The sequence below is a fragment of the Cebus imitator genome, unplaced genomic scaffold (genome assembly GCF_001604975.1).
Source record: "Cebus imitator isolate Cc_AM_T3 unplaced genomic scaffold, Cebus_imitator-1.0 Scaffold499, whole genome shotgun sequence".
Classification (NCBI taxonomy): Eukaryota; Metazoa; Chordata; class Mammalia; order Primates; family Cebidae; genus Cebus; species Cebus imitator.
This window is the reverse complement of record NW_016107814.1, coordinates 735,590-751,081: the sequence shown is the minus strand read 5'-3', so window position 1 is coordinate 751,081 and position 15,492 is coordinate 735,590. Positions and strand designations below refer to the sequence as shown.

Here is a 15,492-nt window from a genome sequence, read left to right as displayed (position 1 = left end):
AGTATCTACCTTCACAAAGGTAGTTTAAAATGAAATAACATAATTCATGTAGAGACAGTAACACAGAGCCTGGCAACTGTATGCTATCAATTGGTGGAATATATGATGTGGTGGTTAGGAAGACACATGCGAAATCTGACTCCCTAGATCTATTATTTACTAAGAAATGTGTAAGTTATGTCACCTCTCTGTACCTGTCTTCTCATCTATAAAACTGGAATAATTCCATACAGTTCATGTGAAGAGTACATAAGTATTTTAAAGTAGTTAGCATAGTGTCCAGTAAACAGGAAGTTAACAATAAATTTTTGCTATTTCATCATTGATCATAATAGTATTATTAAGATATTAGAATAGATAGATACTATTTGTATACATTAATACCAACTTGGAGTTGATTAATTGTATTAAGCGCGATATCCTATACAGAGGCTATATCATTTTTGTTTCCCTGGATTTAGTTCCATTCCAATGAATATAATCTCACTAGTGAAAAATCCACAGTTGTATAATAAAAAACTAGAATTCTATTATACTTTGTAGCTAACATTTCTAGAAAATACCATAGTCCTAAATCCATTAATGTAATTTTCTCAGTGACAACTTTTAAATGATAGCTTCTTTTTTTTCCTTTGAAATACCTTTACCACAAATATTTAACAGAAAGAAGAATTCTTTCTAACTAAACCTCTTTCCTCTCCACATATGCACTTACATAAGAATCATAGCAACCCAGACCAAAACCTTCCAGAATCCAAAATATGCATGCAGTTTCCAATGTCCATTGGGTACAAAACAAGAAAAGCAAATATATAAAGAGAGGAAGAAGTAAGATAAAAGAAACAAAAAATTTATTGTTAATAATTTCATTGTTAATAATAATTGTTATTATTACTGGAAAAGATCTTCATTTTGTTTTCAACTGGAAAGTAAAGACTACTTTTACCTTCTCAATACATGTGAATGCAGGCTTATAACTGAGGTCTCAAAACCATGTTTCATTCTATCCTCACAGAATAAAATTTCACATCTTGTGATCTATTCCCTATTCAACAGATATCACAATTCCCTCTAAGATCCACACAAAGAGAAAATATCCCTTTATGTAAATATCCCTTTATTCTCTTACCTTAACAGCTTCTCCAAGAGTTTGGTTTTTGTCAGCTTCCTCGCTGGAGTGCAATTCAAGTCTGTAATTCAATTCCTGTAGTTGTTGCGCCTGCTCATTCAATAGCATTTGTGCCTGCTGTTCCCGAAGTAATGCATTATTTAGCTCTTCACATGCACTTTCAAACTTCTCATGGGTGATCAATTTCTTTAAAAAGTGGGAGGGGAGGAGAAATCAGTTATAAAGCTAACTGCATTGTTTTATCATTGAATCTTCAAAACTATATTTGTTAACATAGGGAATATAATATGAACATTTCTAGGCACTTGATACATGAAAAAAATACAATTAGCTTTTCTTAATTTCATAAGTCAAGATAAAAATACTACTGTGATTTTTAAAGCACAATAGCCATCCTTAGTTATCATTTTCAGTCAAATAAAATCTTAGAAAACTTTTCAAATTCCAAATAAATCCATAATGCTCAGTTTAAATTTTCATACATGAGCACTTTTCATAAAGATGATGTTTGTGGGGATTAAAACCTTTAACAAATTCCTTGGCTTTTAAGGGATTACCTAAAAGTTTGTGTTCAGTGTATGTTATTATTCAGGTCTCCCAGTCAAATGTCTTCTCTTCAGCAGGTCTTACATGACTGCACCTCTCCCAACTCCCACTCACTCTATTATGCTATCTTATTTTATTTTCTTCATAGCCATTGTCATTATCTAAATTCATCTTGCTTTTTTTTATTGCCTGTCCACAGCCTGCCACCAACTACACATATAAAGGTGTAGCTCCACAAAGCAGGGACTTCATTTAGCTTTCATTCAACATTCAGAAGAGTGCCTGACACTCAGTGAGTGATCAGTATTTGTTGAATGAAAGAATATTCATTTATAAGCATCTGCCAACAAAGTGCACACCATAATATACAACATGGTTTTTACAATATTGTGACTGCTTTGGAGGGCACAGTACTCTGCTCTGGAATAACTAACGACAGTTCTAGATAGGGATGTAGAATCCGGGGCAAGACAAGCTTGTATAATCTGTTCAAAACATTTAAACAAATGAAACTTAGATACAACAAACAGCAGAGGCATCTTGAAGTATAAAGGAGAGAAGGGTTTCACAAAAGGTAGATAACCCGAGAAATACATATGGAAAACTCAAGGGGATCATTCAGGCCACTTAAATACATAAGGCATACATGTATCTATTTAAAATTTCTAACTTTCCCATTGTTAAAAAAGGATTTGAGGTGGATTAATATCATTAGCCACAAATATAAAGCAGGTTGATTTGAAATTTCAAAAAATCTTGGAGGAAAAAACAGGAAAAAAAATCCTTTTGATTCTAAGCATCTAAGTATAACTTATTGTAACTGAATATAGACTTTGATTTTTCTGACAAATAAGACAAAAATAGAAAAGTCTTTCTCTCTGTATGAACTGCAAACATGCAAAAATAGAAAAGCCTTTCTCTCTGTGTGAACTGCAAGCATGCAGTTCATATATAGAGAAAGACTTCTGCTGAAACTAAGTTTCAGGATAAAGCAATTACATAGGTCCTTCTATATTAGACTACATAAGCACTCAGTTTCATTTTGGCACCAGGTACCTTGCCTGCCACTTCCATGAAGCAGCTGTCTTTTAAAACTCTTATTTCTCTTTTTAAGGGTGCATTCCTCAACAATTTAAGAGTGCATTTCTCAACAATGAAGACAGTTTAAAAGCCAATAGTGTAGCATAAAAACAGATATCTAATGATTCACCCTAGTTAATATAAATTAATGAAAATGATCAGAAGCCACAAAGGAAAGTTGCCTCATTTTCTGAAAGTCACCTAGTAAAAGGTATATCTAATAAGTCACTGATACTTGTACAGTGCTGGGACGGTACAGAACACTCAACTTTTTACTCCCTGTGAACAGCTGCTGGACTCCCTATACTGTGCTATTATAACCAAACCCTCAGCTTTCAAAACATCAAATCCAACAGTCTCCTCTCAGCACTCCAGTTCTATTTCTATTTATTAACATCCCTCTATGCTCTGGGTCTTGTGAACATATATTTTTGTACCTAATCTATCTTTAATTTATTGTGTTGTTTAAAATTACCACTCCTTGCCATGAGACCATTCTGAACTTTTCAATTCACTTGACCATCAAGTGAGTAAAGATCTTTCCATCAACATCCCCACCATTTTGCAGGACTTTCTTGTTCTAACAGAATGTGTGTTCCCTTCACAGTCCTCCAAAATTTTCCCTTTACCTAAAAACTTAACGTAATTTTAGCCTCTCTCTTGTCCATCCATCCCTCCCAGAGACTGGCTATATTCTGTTTATTCGTCTGTAAAGTAAATAAAATCAACCAAGTATAGCAATGCAGAATAAGAAAGATGTCGTGTGAAAGCAAGTGTAAGGAGCTAACAAATGGGGAGGTTAGCTGTTAAAGGACAACTATCAGTAGATGGACATAATATTCTAAAACCATTAAAGTACTAAATAGCTTTTGGTGGGCAGGATGTTTTTCTTTATATTACAATTTTAAACCAACTGTAAAGAAGTTATTTTATTTTCTCCAATATATTTTGTAAGAAATCAGTGAGAGACAACGGTTGCAGGCATGCTCTCCAATTTTCTTACAGGAAAATAGCATCTTTTTTTCATCTAGTATGTTTTTAACAAAACAACCCTTTATTAACACACCTACGTATCAACATTAACCACTATAATGAAGTGGATAAAAGCATGAGTTTTACAGCCACACAACCCAAGTTCAAATCCTATATTAACACTAGCACAATTACATTATCATAGGATTAATAACTAAACTACTATACCTGCTGCTGCCTGTTAATGCAAATATTAAAACTGTGAATTCCAAATTAACCAAAGATACACTTAAAAGCACATTTAAACTGAGGTTATAGTAGCTGTTTTAAGTTGTATACAGTCTTGAAATTTCAGAGTAATCTTTTAACTCTATGTTCCCATATCCACGTTAAAAACAGCAATGTTAATATCCCAACTCCAAACAGAATATGTGGATGTCTGCATTATATTGTGCTGCATACACTTATGCATTTTGTTCTTGATCTAATGGTATTTGGCATACAGCCTTGCTTTTTCAGCTATTTTCTGCTTTTTAAAATAATACATATAAATCATAGGTGGACATGAGACAATATTTCTTTGGGAAAGCAATTTGATTTCATACTAAATAATCTAATTTATTCAAAATACTCAATATAAGAAGAAAAGAAGCCACGCATGGTGGCTCACACCTGTAATCCCAGCACTTTGGGAGGCCAAGGTGGGTGGATCACCTGAGGCCAAGAGTTCGAGACCACCCTGGCCAACATGGAGACACCCCATCTCTACCAAAAATGCAAAAATTAGCCAGGCATGGTGGCAGGTACCTGTAATCCCAGATGTTTGGGAGGCTGAGGCAGGAGAATCACTTGAACCCAGGAGGCGGAGGTTGCAGTGAGCCAAGATCACCCCACTGCACTCCAGCCTGTACTACAGAGTGAGATTCTATCTCGAAAAAAATAAATAAAAAAAAGAAGAAGAGAGGAAATCTCTCTCCCCGCAAACCCCTCAAGCCCCCCTACATCAGCAACTGGAGGCATTTTAGAAGGGAAGTTTTCTGAAGAAAAAGAAATGTTATTAATAGGGTTTTGAATGATTTGAAAAATCAAACATAATAAAACTTAAAGAAAAAAGGATATCGAGATAAAGAAACAGATATCACCAAAGCAATAGTTTTCTAAATGATATGTACTTACAGACTGCTTAAATTCATTTAATTGCATTTGGAGACCCTGGGCTTTGTCAAGCTCCTTTTTCATTTCATTCACACTTCGTTTGAATTCTGTGACCTCTAAGCGTAGTGAGCGGCGCTCTACTTCTGCAGCATGCAGTCTTTGTGTAAATCCAAATATTTGCTTCTGCAATGATGCTGTGCTTTTCTATTGTTAAACAAGAGCAATTTTACAGTAACTACAGATGGACTAACAATAGCAATAACCATTTTTACTAAATTAAATGTAACTTTGATTATCCAAAAAACAGTACCAGCTATTACAGAAACGTAGAGGTGAAAACTTTATTTTTTATGTCACCAATGATTTGGCTTTTGAAAAATGAACACCTAAAGAAAAGAAATAATCTGTGGCTAAACATGAAACTGACAGCTGTTTGGGTCTCATACAATTCTGTTGTGGTGCATTTATAGAGAACAATAAACTTAGCACTAATGTCATGATTTTTTTTATTTTTTTGAGACAGAGATTCGCTCTGTTGACCAGGCTGGAGTACAGTGGCAGAATCTCATTCCATTGCAACCTTCCACCTCCCGAGTTCAAGCGATTCTCATGCCTCAGGCTCCTGAGTAGCTGGGATTAGAGGCACCCACCACCACACCTGGCTAATTTTTGTATTTTTGGTAGAGACAGGCTTTCACCATGTTGGCCAGGCTAGTCTCAAACTCCTGACCTCAGGTGATCCACCTGCCTCAGTCTCCCAAAGTACTGGGATTACAGGCATCCGCCACTGCACCTGGCCCATTACTTGTATTTTGATATTTTGGACACTTATTTGGAAGTATTTTTATTCACTTTAATAAAATTTTACATGAACTCTAAAGAAGATCCAGGTACATTCGTGTACAACTAATAATTTAAACTATAAATTAGGCTGATTCAAAATTAAACCTACAAGTTCTTAGGTTACTACTAAATAAAAGTTTATACATACCATAATGGGCACATGGCCACACAAACCATATTTTAGGGCCAGGGTGTTTACTTTATGAAGTCCATGGGCCAGCCTCTGAACCAGAGAATCTTTTTCTACATATGTAATACTCCTGCTACTGTGCAGAGGTATACATTCCATTACCAGACTAATTTTTTCCATGAGTTTTGCAAAAGAATTCTTGGCTGCACCTATGAGTAAATGTCCACAAATTCTGGAATTTGGATCTTCATAGAAAAAGAAAAAAAGACACAAAAAATGTGAATTGTCTCTTGTTCATTTCACAACACTGCTGATCACATAATGAAAATATTTTTAATTACATAATTCCCATTCACCTGTAGTAATTCATTCAAAAAGTTTCTTCCCACATTATTTTCACTATGAAAAAAAGGAATTCAGAAAAAAGCTCACCTACTAAAGAATGTAACAAAAAAAAACCTGCATGTATTTACAGTATGCCATTCACATGGAATACTATGGCACTAAAAATTCATCATTCTTTTCTTTGTTTTAAAACTTAACATAAATCTATTTTCTATTTACAACTACTGAAGCTTGTTACCTTCATGCCATACTATTTGTATTCTCAGACAAGAAAATATAATTTGCCTTATTCCAAGGCAATTAAAATTTTACAAGTACAATTACTTATTTCCCCACAGGATTTTGGTAATCATCCTTCTCATATAATGGACCTAAGGTCCCAGTATATCCAACATGGCCTGCTTACTGCTAGATTCATCAGGTCTGTAATTAATAATTGTATTTAATGTTGATAAATAAAATTGTCAGTGCTCTTTCTACTAATTGGTATTCCAGATAATGGTTAATAGGTTTATTTATGCCTTAATAAAGTCATGTAATTTCGTTTTCCCTCTGCTAGGTAGGTCTTAATCTGTCATTACTTGTCTTATGATACCATCCATGTAAAATGACAAGCACAGAAAGATTATTTAAATTGACAGTATAACAATTCTACATTTTTAAGAGCCTCTGCTGTTGGTGTTAATTTAAATCTAATCTTTACATCATAAGCACAAAAAGCAAATTTAGCTAGTCTTACCCAATTAAAAATGTTTCATACTTCTAAGAATACATACAGTTCAAGACCGAAGAGCAATATTGACTGAGAAGGTAATCAGCCAGTGGTTTTCTATGGCATAAAAAAACTGTTTCATGGAGATTCTGTTCTAAAATTTGAGCTATATTCTACTTATTTTATTCTTCAATGTTTAACAGAAAGACAAATTTTAAAATCTATGTAGCAGTCAGAATTTGAAAATGATCTTGCTTAGGAGTTATACATAAATTGGAAATAAAGTGAATAAAAGCATAAAATCCTCCAGGTAAAATTTATTTCTATCAGTTATTGATGTATCAACTTCTAAGAATATAAATATAAGGCAATATAAGTTTAATTCTATATGCCACTCACTATAAATATACTCTGTGAGAGTCCCATGAAAAAAAAAACACAAAGTATAATGAAAATACACAGTATTTTTGTTAACAAGCATATTCTTTAAATAAATAATGGATGAAAAAGAATTAAGTAGCTTTATATGGCAATCAACATATAATACAGAATACTGAGTTAAAGGAATTTACTAAAGTACTGTATGAATTAAATAGGCCACTGTTAAATGAATGAACTAAGAGTAAAATTTATTTTGTCTATAATATTCAATATAATACATCATTTCAATACCTAATATATATGTATTCCCTGTTTCTCCAAATACCTTGTAATTATTTATCTGTGTCTTTTTTCATCTTTTTATCTTCACTGTGCCAGCCCAGCACATGTGGGTATTTTTTATATGTTTGATAGATTAATTATATTTATTTTTATTTCCATAGCAACTGCAACAATGCTGAACACAAGAATGCATTCAATAATACCAAGAGGAATTAATTTTAACTCTTATGCCAAAGATTATTTTTAAATAAACAATATAAAATTTCATTATTTTAGGAAATTTCAGGATAGGAAGACATTTTCACAAAGAGCCTTTAAAAGCAAAAAATCAATTGTAATTAAATTTTAATAAATAATGGTTTTTTACTTTGTCACAGAAATGTTTGTATAGACACTGACTACTCTAAAGGGTGATACTAAATGATAATATAATTCTGCAAGGCATACTTCTACATTTTTAAGAAGTGAAAGTCATAATTGCTGACTCTCAGTGAATTACAGTAAAAGCACTACATAATTTATGCTATAAGAAGTGTTTTTACAATATAGTTCACATTATACATACAGAGTGAAATTTTTTAAATTTCAATAGGTTTGTTTGAAATTTAAATTTTAAATTTCAATAGATTTGTTTTAAATTTCAATAGGTGGCATTTGGTTACATGAATAAATATTTTAGTGGTGATTTCTGAAATTTTGGTGCACCTATCACCCAGGCAGTGTACACTGTACCCAGTGTGCACTCTTTTATCCCTCATCACCCCTCACCCTTTCCCCCAAGTTCCCAAAGTCCAATGTATCATTTTTATGCCTTTAAATCCTCATAGCTTAGCTCCCACATGTGAATGAGAATATATGATATTTGGTTTTCCATTCTGAGTTACTTCACTTAGAATAATGGTCTCCAGTCCCATCCAGGTTGCTATAAATACCATTATTTCATTACTTTTTATGGCTGAGTAGTATTCCATGGTATACAGATACCATATTTTCTTTATCCACTTGTTGACTGATGGGCATTTGGGCTGGTTTCACATTTTTGCAATTGCAATTTATGCTGCTATAAACATGCATGTGCAAGTATCTTTTTTGTATAATGGCTTCTTTTCCTCTGGGTAGATACCTAGTAGTGGGATTAGTGGATCAAATGGTATATTTACTTTTAGTTCTTTAAGGAATCTCCATACTGTTTTCCATAGTGGTTCTACTAGTTTACATTCCCACAAACAGTGTAAAACTGTTCCCTTTTTACTGTATCCATGTGAACATCTATTTTTTTAATGGTCATTCTTACAGGAGTGAGGTGGTATGGCATTGTGGTTTTGATTTGAATTTCCCCAATCATTAGTGATGAATATTTTTCAACATTCTTATTGGCCATGTGTATATCTTTTGAGAATTGTCTATTCATATCTTTAGCCTACTTTTTGATTACTTTTTTTTTTTTTTTTTGACAGAATCTTTCTCTGTTACCCAGGTTGGAGTGCAAAGATGCGATCTCGGCTCATTGCAACCTCCACCTCCTGGGTTCAGGTGATTCTCTCACTTCAGCCTCTCAAGCAGCTGGGGTTATAGGCACCCACCACCACATCCAGCTAATTTTTGTATTTTTAGTAGAGACGGAGTTTCTTCACATTAACCAGGCTGGTCTTGAACTCCTGACCTCAAGTGATAACACCCACTTCAGCCTCCCAAAGTGCTGGGATTACAGGCGTGAGCCACCGCATCTGACCTAATGAGATTGCTTTGTTCTTGCTAATTTGAGTTCTTTGTAGAAGATTGTGAACATTTTTCCCCCACTCTGTAGGTTGTCTGTTAACTCTGCTGCTTATTTCTTTCGCTGTGCAGAAGCTTTTTAGTTTAATTGTGCCCCATCTATTTATCTTTGTTTTTGTTGTATTTGCTTTTGGGTCAGAGTGCAATTAATTCTATGTTAAATAAATGAAGAAACAAAGAAATTCTCTAGTGATACTATTGTAAAATTATTTGTATAATAACACAGAAATAAGAGGAAAAAAAAAGTCACTAAAGTTCCTCATGTGTACTTGTCTAGACTGTTTTAAATTTTTGACTTGTTACACTTAACAAATTCTTACGTTAAATACATTTGTTAATCACTTTCCTCCTATTCAATAAAATGTGTCTTGAATAAAAAGATGAACCCTATATTCTGAAATTACTTTTTCCAATAGAAGTGGGGAAAATGTATATCTAGGGCTAAAATTTTCAAAACAATTTCATAAAAAATAGTTTCAACCTGTTGTTCTAAATCTGTGGGCTGCAGAGCTTGATGAGGTGGGGGACAAAGGATGTTGAAAAGTTATTGCAAGAGTTCCACTACTTTTAACTGCACTAACCATTAGGCATTTTGATTTTTATTTAGCCCTAACAAAATATATGCATGAATAATATATATGCATGATATTGTAAGTATTAAAATTAAAAGTCCCTTGAAAACATTACATATATCAGCTGCTACTAAAAATACATCTATCATATAGAAGAGAGGGCAATCTACCTTTTTTCTTATTAAAATGAAGTCTTCATACTCAAAGATTGAGAAATATTCCTTTAACCAAAAAAGGTAATAATTAGTAATGTTTAAAATAATGTTAGTAATGAGTAAAATAATAGTACCAATAACAAATATTATGATAATGAGTACTGTTAATAATGTTAGTAATATTAATAATGAGTATTGTTAACTAAATTAAATTTCACCTCAGTTCTACACACTTGGTAACATTTTGTTAACCCTGACATCTCCATTTCCCTTGCCATATTCCCATTTCTTGTTCTTAATGTTTCTCCAATTTATTCCATTTTCTCTGTAGTCATGGCCATATCTAAGACATACTCTTCTCCAGTCCTTCCCCTCTTCAATCCATTCTCCACATCGTAGACAGAATAACTCCTAACACAACACTAGGATCTCATCACACCCATTGCTTTTACACCTCAATGACTTTCTCTAATCTAAGAATGGATTTCAAACTCCTTAAAACATGGCTCAAAAGCATCTGGTCCCTACTTACTTTCACAGGAACATCTTTCACTATTTATATGCAACTTTACTTACATGCAACTCCTTTTAAGTGACCCTAATACATCACAATCTCAAGGCATTCCCTCTGAGCAAAAATCATACTTGTGTTCCAAACTGCTAATAATTTGAGAAATGTGAATATGGACATCATTTTTCAAACTGGGGGGCAAACATTATAGTAAGATGTTTGCTTCAAAGCAATGTTTTATCTAAAAATTACTGGGCTAAACAAGCCTAGAAAACTACAAAAAAAAAAGTAATAAGTGAATTTGTCTTATTGTAAAACATACGGATATACACTCATGAAAAAAGCCATATGATACTGGTAGTAGAAGAGGTGGGGAGACTAATGGAGTAAACTAGAAATACAGGAAATAGATCCACGAATTTATAATAATTTAACATGTGATAAATTGTATATCTTAATCATGGAAAAGATGGATTACAGAATTTTAAAATATTGGTGCATGCCAGGCATGGTGGCTCATGCCTATAATACCAGCACTTCGGGAAGCCAAGGTGGGCAGATAACTTGAGGTCAGGAGTTGGAGACCAGCCTGGCCAACATAGAGAAACCCCATCTCTACTAAAAATTTTGAAACTCAGCTGAGTGTGGTGGTACATGTCTATGATCCCAGCTACTCGAGACACTGAGGCACAAGAATCACTTGAACCCAGGAGGCAGAGGTTGCAGTGAGCTGAGATGGGCCACTGGACTCCAGCCTGGGCAATAGAGCAAGACTCTGCCCCCACATAAGCCCTGCCCCACAAAAAAGAGCTACCTTGTCATCTGGATGCAAATAAAGTTTAGTCATTTACTCACTATTTATACAAAAACAATTCCAGATAAGCTCCAGATTTAATGTATCAAAAGTATTCTACTAAAATATGAGCAATACAACTTTGAGGTAAGGCTAGCCTTTCTAAGTAAATTACCATAAGAAAAATCAGAAATAAATGATTAATAATTTTTAAACTACATAAAAGAATATCACAAGCAAAATTAAAACACCAGCTACAAAATTATTTGCCCTATGTATGATAAGGTGCTAATATACATGATACACAGAGTTTTTATAATTTTATAAGACACAAATACACATCCCCAAATATGATCATAATATAATTTGTAGAATATGAATGGGCTTAAAACAAACGAAAAGATGTGCAACCTAACTACTAATCAAAGAATACAAATAAGTAATATTATAATGTCTTTTGCCTTTTACATTGCTAAAGGTCAAAGAGATTGTCAAAATTTTGTGTGCCAAAAGTATTATGAGAAAACCAGAATACTCAACACTGTTCACGAAAGAACAACGTAAAGCATACTGACAGTACTTTCTAAATGTAACATATACAATCCTATTTCTTATGAATTTACCAAAGAAATAACTGCACAAGTATAAAATGATTATACACAAGCATATTAACTATAGTATGGCTGATTACAATATTGCTTAAAATGGTGAAAAAAATAAGAAAAAATAAATATCCATCAACAGGAAATTTGCTGAGTAAATTAGAGTAAATATATACAGTGCAACGAGTATGTAACTAAATACAATTAATGATATAGATCTATTTTGTTGATATGAAAAGATATTCATTACCCATTGAGTTGGGGGGGAAATAATTACAATGAAGCATGATTATATGATTCCCTCATATAAAACTGTGTGTGTGTGTGTGTGTGTGTGTGTGTGTGTGTGTGTGTGTGTGTGTGTGAGAGAGAGAGAGAGAGAGAGAGACAGAGAGAGAGAGAGAGACAGAGAGAATTATATTTGTACATATGTATGGAATACTTGTAGAGATCATCAAAATGTTAAGAATGGTTGGAGTTGACCCTTTGAGTGATTTTTACTTTCTGTGTAGGTTTCTGTACTGTGTGAAGGTTTTACATCGGGCATAAGCATTTTCACAGAAATAACAAACTATTTTTAAAAGCACCATATACTACCTTACTCGTTCATTCACTAAACAGCTAGCTATAGAATAGCTCATACGCATAAGGGACTGTGTTGGGCAATGGAGAGAGGGGACTTGTAACATTGATTAAGAATCAGTAACTTCTATTTATATTGTATTATTATTATACAAATGCCCCCAAATAAGAATATTCAGAAACACATTTTGATTTAGACAAATGATATTTCGTTATCATTTTAGATATTTTAGACAAATGATATATTTGTGCTGTAGACACCTTTGGTTCCCTTTCTCAGAATAATCATTTTAAATCCATAAATCAAGAAATGTGGGATTACAAAGGAAACAAATTTTTCTGAAATACAGTTTTCAAAATATTTTAAGTTTGATTATTAATCCATTAAGTATAAGACAGTACATTTAAAATATAGTTTTTTTTAAAGACATAGCATAGTGAAAGTTTCTGCATAAACCAAATGAGAACATTGAACTTCTTGGGCAGTCTTCAACACGGCATCACACATGTCATGTTGGACATCAAGTTTTTTATACATTTAATAGTGATAAAAGTCCTGATTCATAAATACAGTATTTACTGCTACAAATGTAATTAAAGCTTTGATAGTTTGTTTTACAACTTAGGGAGGGCTTCTCACAAAAAATACCAGAATTCTCCAAGGCTTTTAAATCCAAACCTAGTGTAGTAAGTTTTCTGTCCTAAACTCAATGAGTTCATCTTTGGCTAGGTCAACATATTCAATGCAATTTGTACTGGAAAGAAAAGAACTATGAATCCATGGTTCAAATTTTATGCTACTTATATAGAAGTAACTTCAGTAACTCTTTTGAAGGAGTTCTGAAGTCTTTCCAAGTGCTTAAGGCTGCTCTTTCAAAGAAAATAACAGAGAATTTTATATTTAGGGAATGCTGAAAAGCATCATAAAGTACACAGAACTTCATTTTGATGGATGAACAACTAAGTGCAGAGTTGTCCTTTCACTTGGCCAGCTGCACTGTACCAACATCTATTGGTACAGGGGAGACTATGATTACTTGCCATGTAAGTGATGACTTTCATGATTACTGATTAGTTAAGATGAGCATCAACTACACATGAGATAGCTGCAGTAACTGTATCACAATATAAAAATATCTGTGACTTCTATTAGTAGCAAAGTCACTATGCTGCTAATATTATCATGGCCTATCGCTACCATTCATAACTGAAGGAATATCAAAATTCTGTTAGCAGATAGTGAAACAAGATATAAGTTTTTTTTCCACCCAAGTCCACAGACCATTCCCCCAGCCCTCCTGAATTCTACCCACAGACCCTTTTGAAAAGAGGTCTATAAACCACAGGTTAAGAGATCCCTTATCTATGGAATAGACTACCCAATCATAAATCTGTATTCTTGAGCCTCTCTCTCTGTCAACTTAAATTAACAAGAAAGCTACATACCTGGACTACTTCAGTCAAAGAAGGACCATATAATATTATGTTCTCAGTTTTACTGAAAATAAGTATAACACTGACAAGAAAAAAACTTCTGCATCTTCCATGAAATTGCTTTTAAAGATGGAAACTGCAATGTTATTCAATATTTCCAATATGATAATCTATGTAATAAATTCCTTTTAATGTTTAGTGACAGGAAAAGTTCTTTCTCATATGTTTGGAGACATAAGAGAGCATCTCACATCTAAAGAACAATAAGCAGTTCCGTTTGCTTAAATTGAAGGTTTATTATTGAGAGCATCAGGAGTTGAGACTATACAAATAGAGGAGAATCAGGTCATGAAGGGTGTTGTTTATCTAGCTAAAGCATTAATTCACGCAACAATACTGCTGCTGATACTGAGGATAAAGATATGTGACAGATCAAGCACTGCTCACACGCATTAACCAAATTAACCATCATAATAATTCCATGAAATGATACCATTATTATAGCCATTTAAAATAATAAGTGAGGGGGAAAGAATAATTAAAATAGTGTATCTATAGAATCACCCAATTATATTGAAATATCAAAAACACTTGATATAAATACTAATTAATTGTTAATCATATTCTCTAATAGGGAGACTACCTAAGGTTTAAATTTACTTCCTTACATACTCTTATGTGTTTTATAATGTTCTACAATATACTGACACTACTTCTTTCTTATTTCAATAACCCTCCTTCGAATGATCTCTTTGCTAAATAAAGGAAGGCTGGGAGACAGAGAGAAAGGGTGGGTCAGTCTAAGAGTGGAATTGTGGACACCCATTAGCAGGTTAGTAACATGCAAAAAATAATGAACTAAGACAACAGCAATGGGGCTGGGATAAAAAATAACCCAATAAAAAATGTAGAATATAAAGAATAAGAGTAAGAATAAAAGTGTGTTACAGTGACTGTCAGGTTTCTATTTTAGGTACTATTTGGCAGATGGTCATGTCAATTACAAAGACAGTTTTGAGAAGGAAGTTTTGGGACTAAGAAAGTCTGTAAAATTTTGGATATGCTAAATTTTAGGGCTTTTTTTAGGAAAGTCATAGGAAGCTAGGTATACAGGCTTTCAGTTCAGGAATGAGGTATAGGTTACAGATAACATTTGGGAGCCATAGCACACAGATGGTAAATAAAGCCCTGACTATACATGGGACTTCTCGGAACAACAAGGAATAAAGACATGGCTAAGTGACTGAGCACAGTGGCTTACCCTTGTAACCCTAGCACTTTGGGAGGCCGATGCGGGTCCACTGCCTAAGCTCAGGAGTTCAAGGCCAGCCTGGGCAACACGGAGAAACCCCATCTCTACTACAAATAAAAAAATTTTTTTAAATAGCTAAGAAAAGACCCATAGCTAAAATCTTACTCCAAAAAGGAAAGAAAGAAAAGAAAGAAAAACGAAGGAAGGAAGGAAGGAAGGAAGGAAGGAAGGAAGGAAGGA

General features: G+C 33.5%; 1 protein-coding gene across 3 annotated transcripts in view; it reads right to left on the bottom strand.

Annotated features, from left to right (window-relative positions):
• The window catches only part of LOC108292674 (coiled-coil domain-containing protein 171), a 239,272-nt gene that overhangs the window by 62,992 nt on the left and 160,788 nt on the right, over positions 1-15,492 (bottom strand). For all 3 annotated transcript variants that reach the window (XM_037733204.1, XM_037733206.1, XM_017513686.2), the window contains 3 exons: positions 5,874-6,100; positions 4,904-5,086; positions 1,130-1,315 (listed from right to left, as the gene is read on the bottom strand). In XM_037733204.1, the coding sequence (XP_037589132.1) occupies positions 1,130-1,315; positions 4,904-5,086; positions 5,874-6,100 (596 nt within the window). The remainder of the gene's footprint in view (positions 1-1,129; positions 1,316-4,903; positions 5,087-5,873; positions 6,101-15,492) is intronic.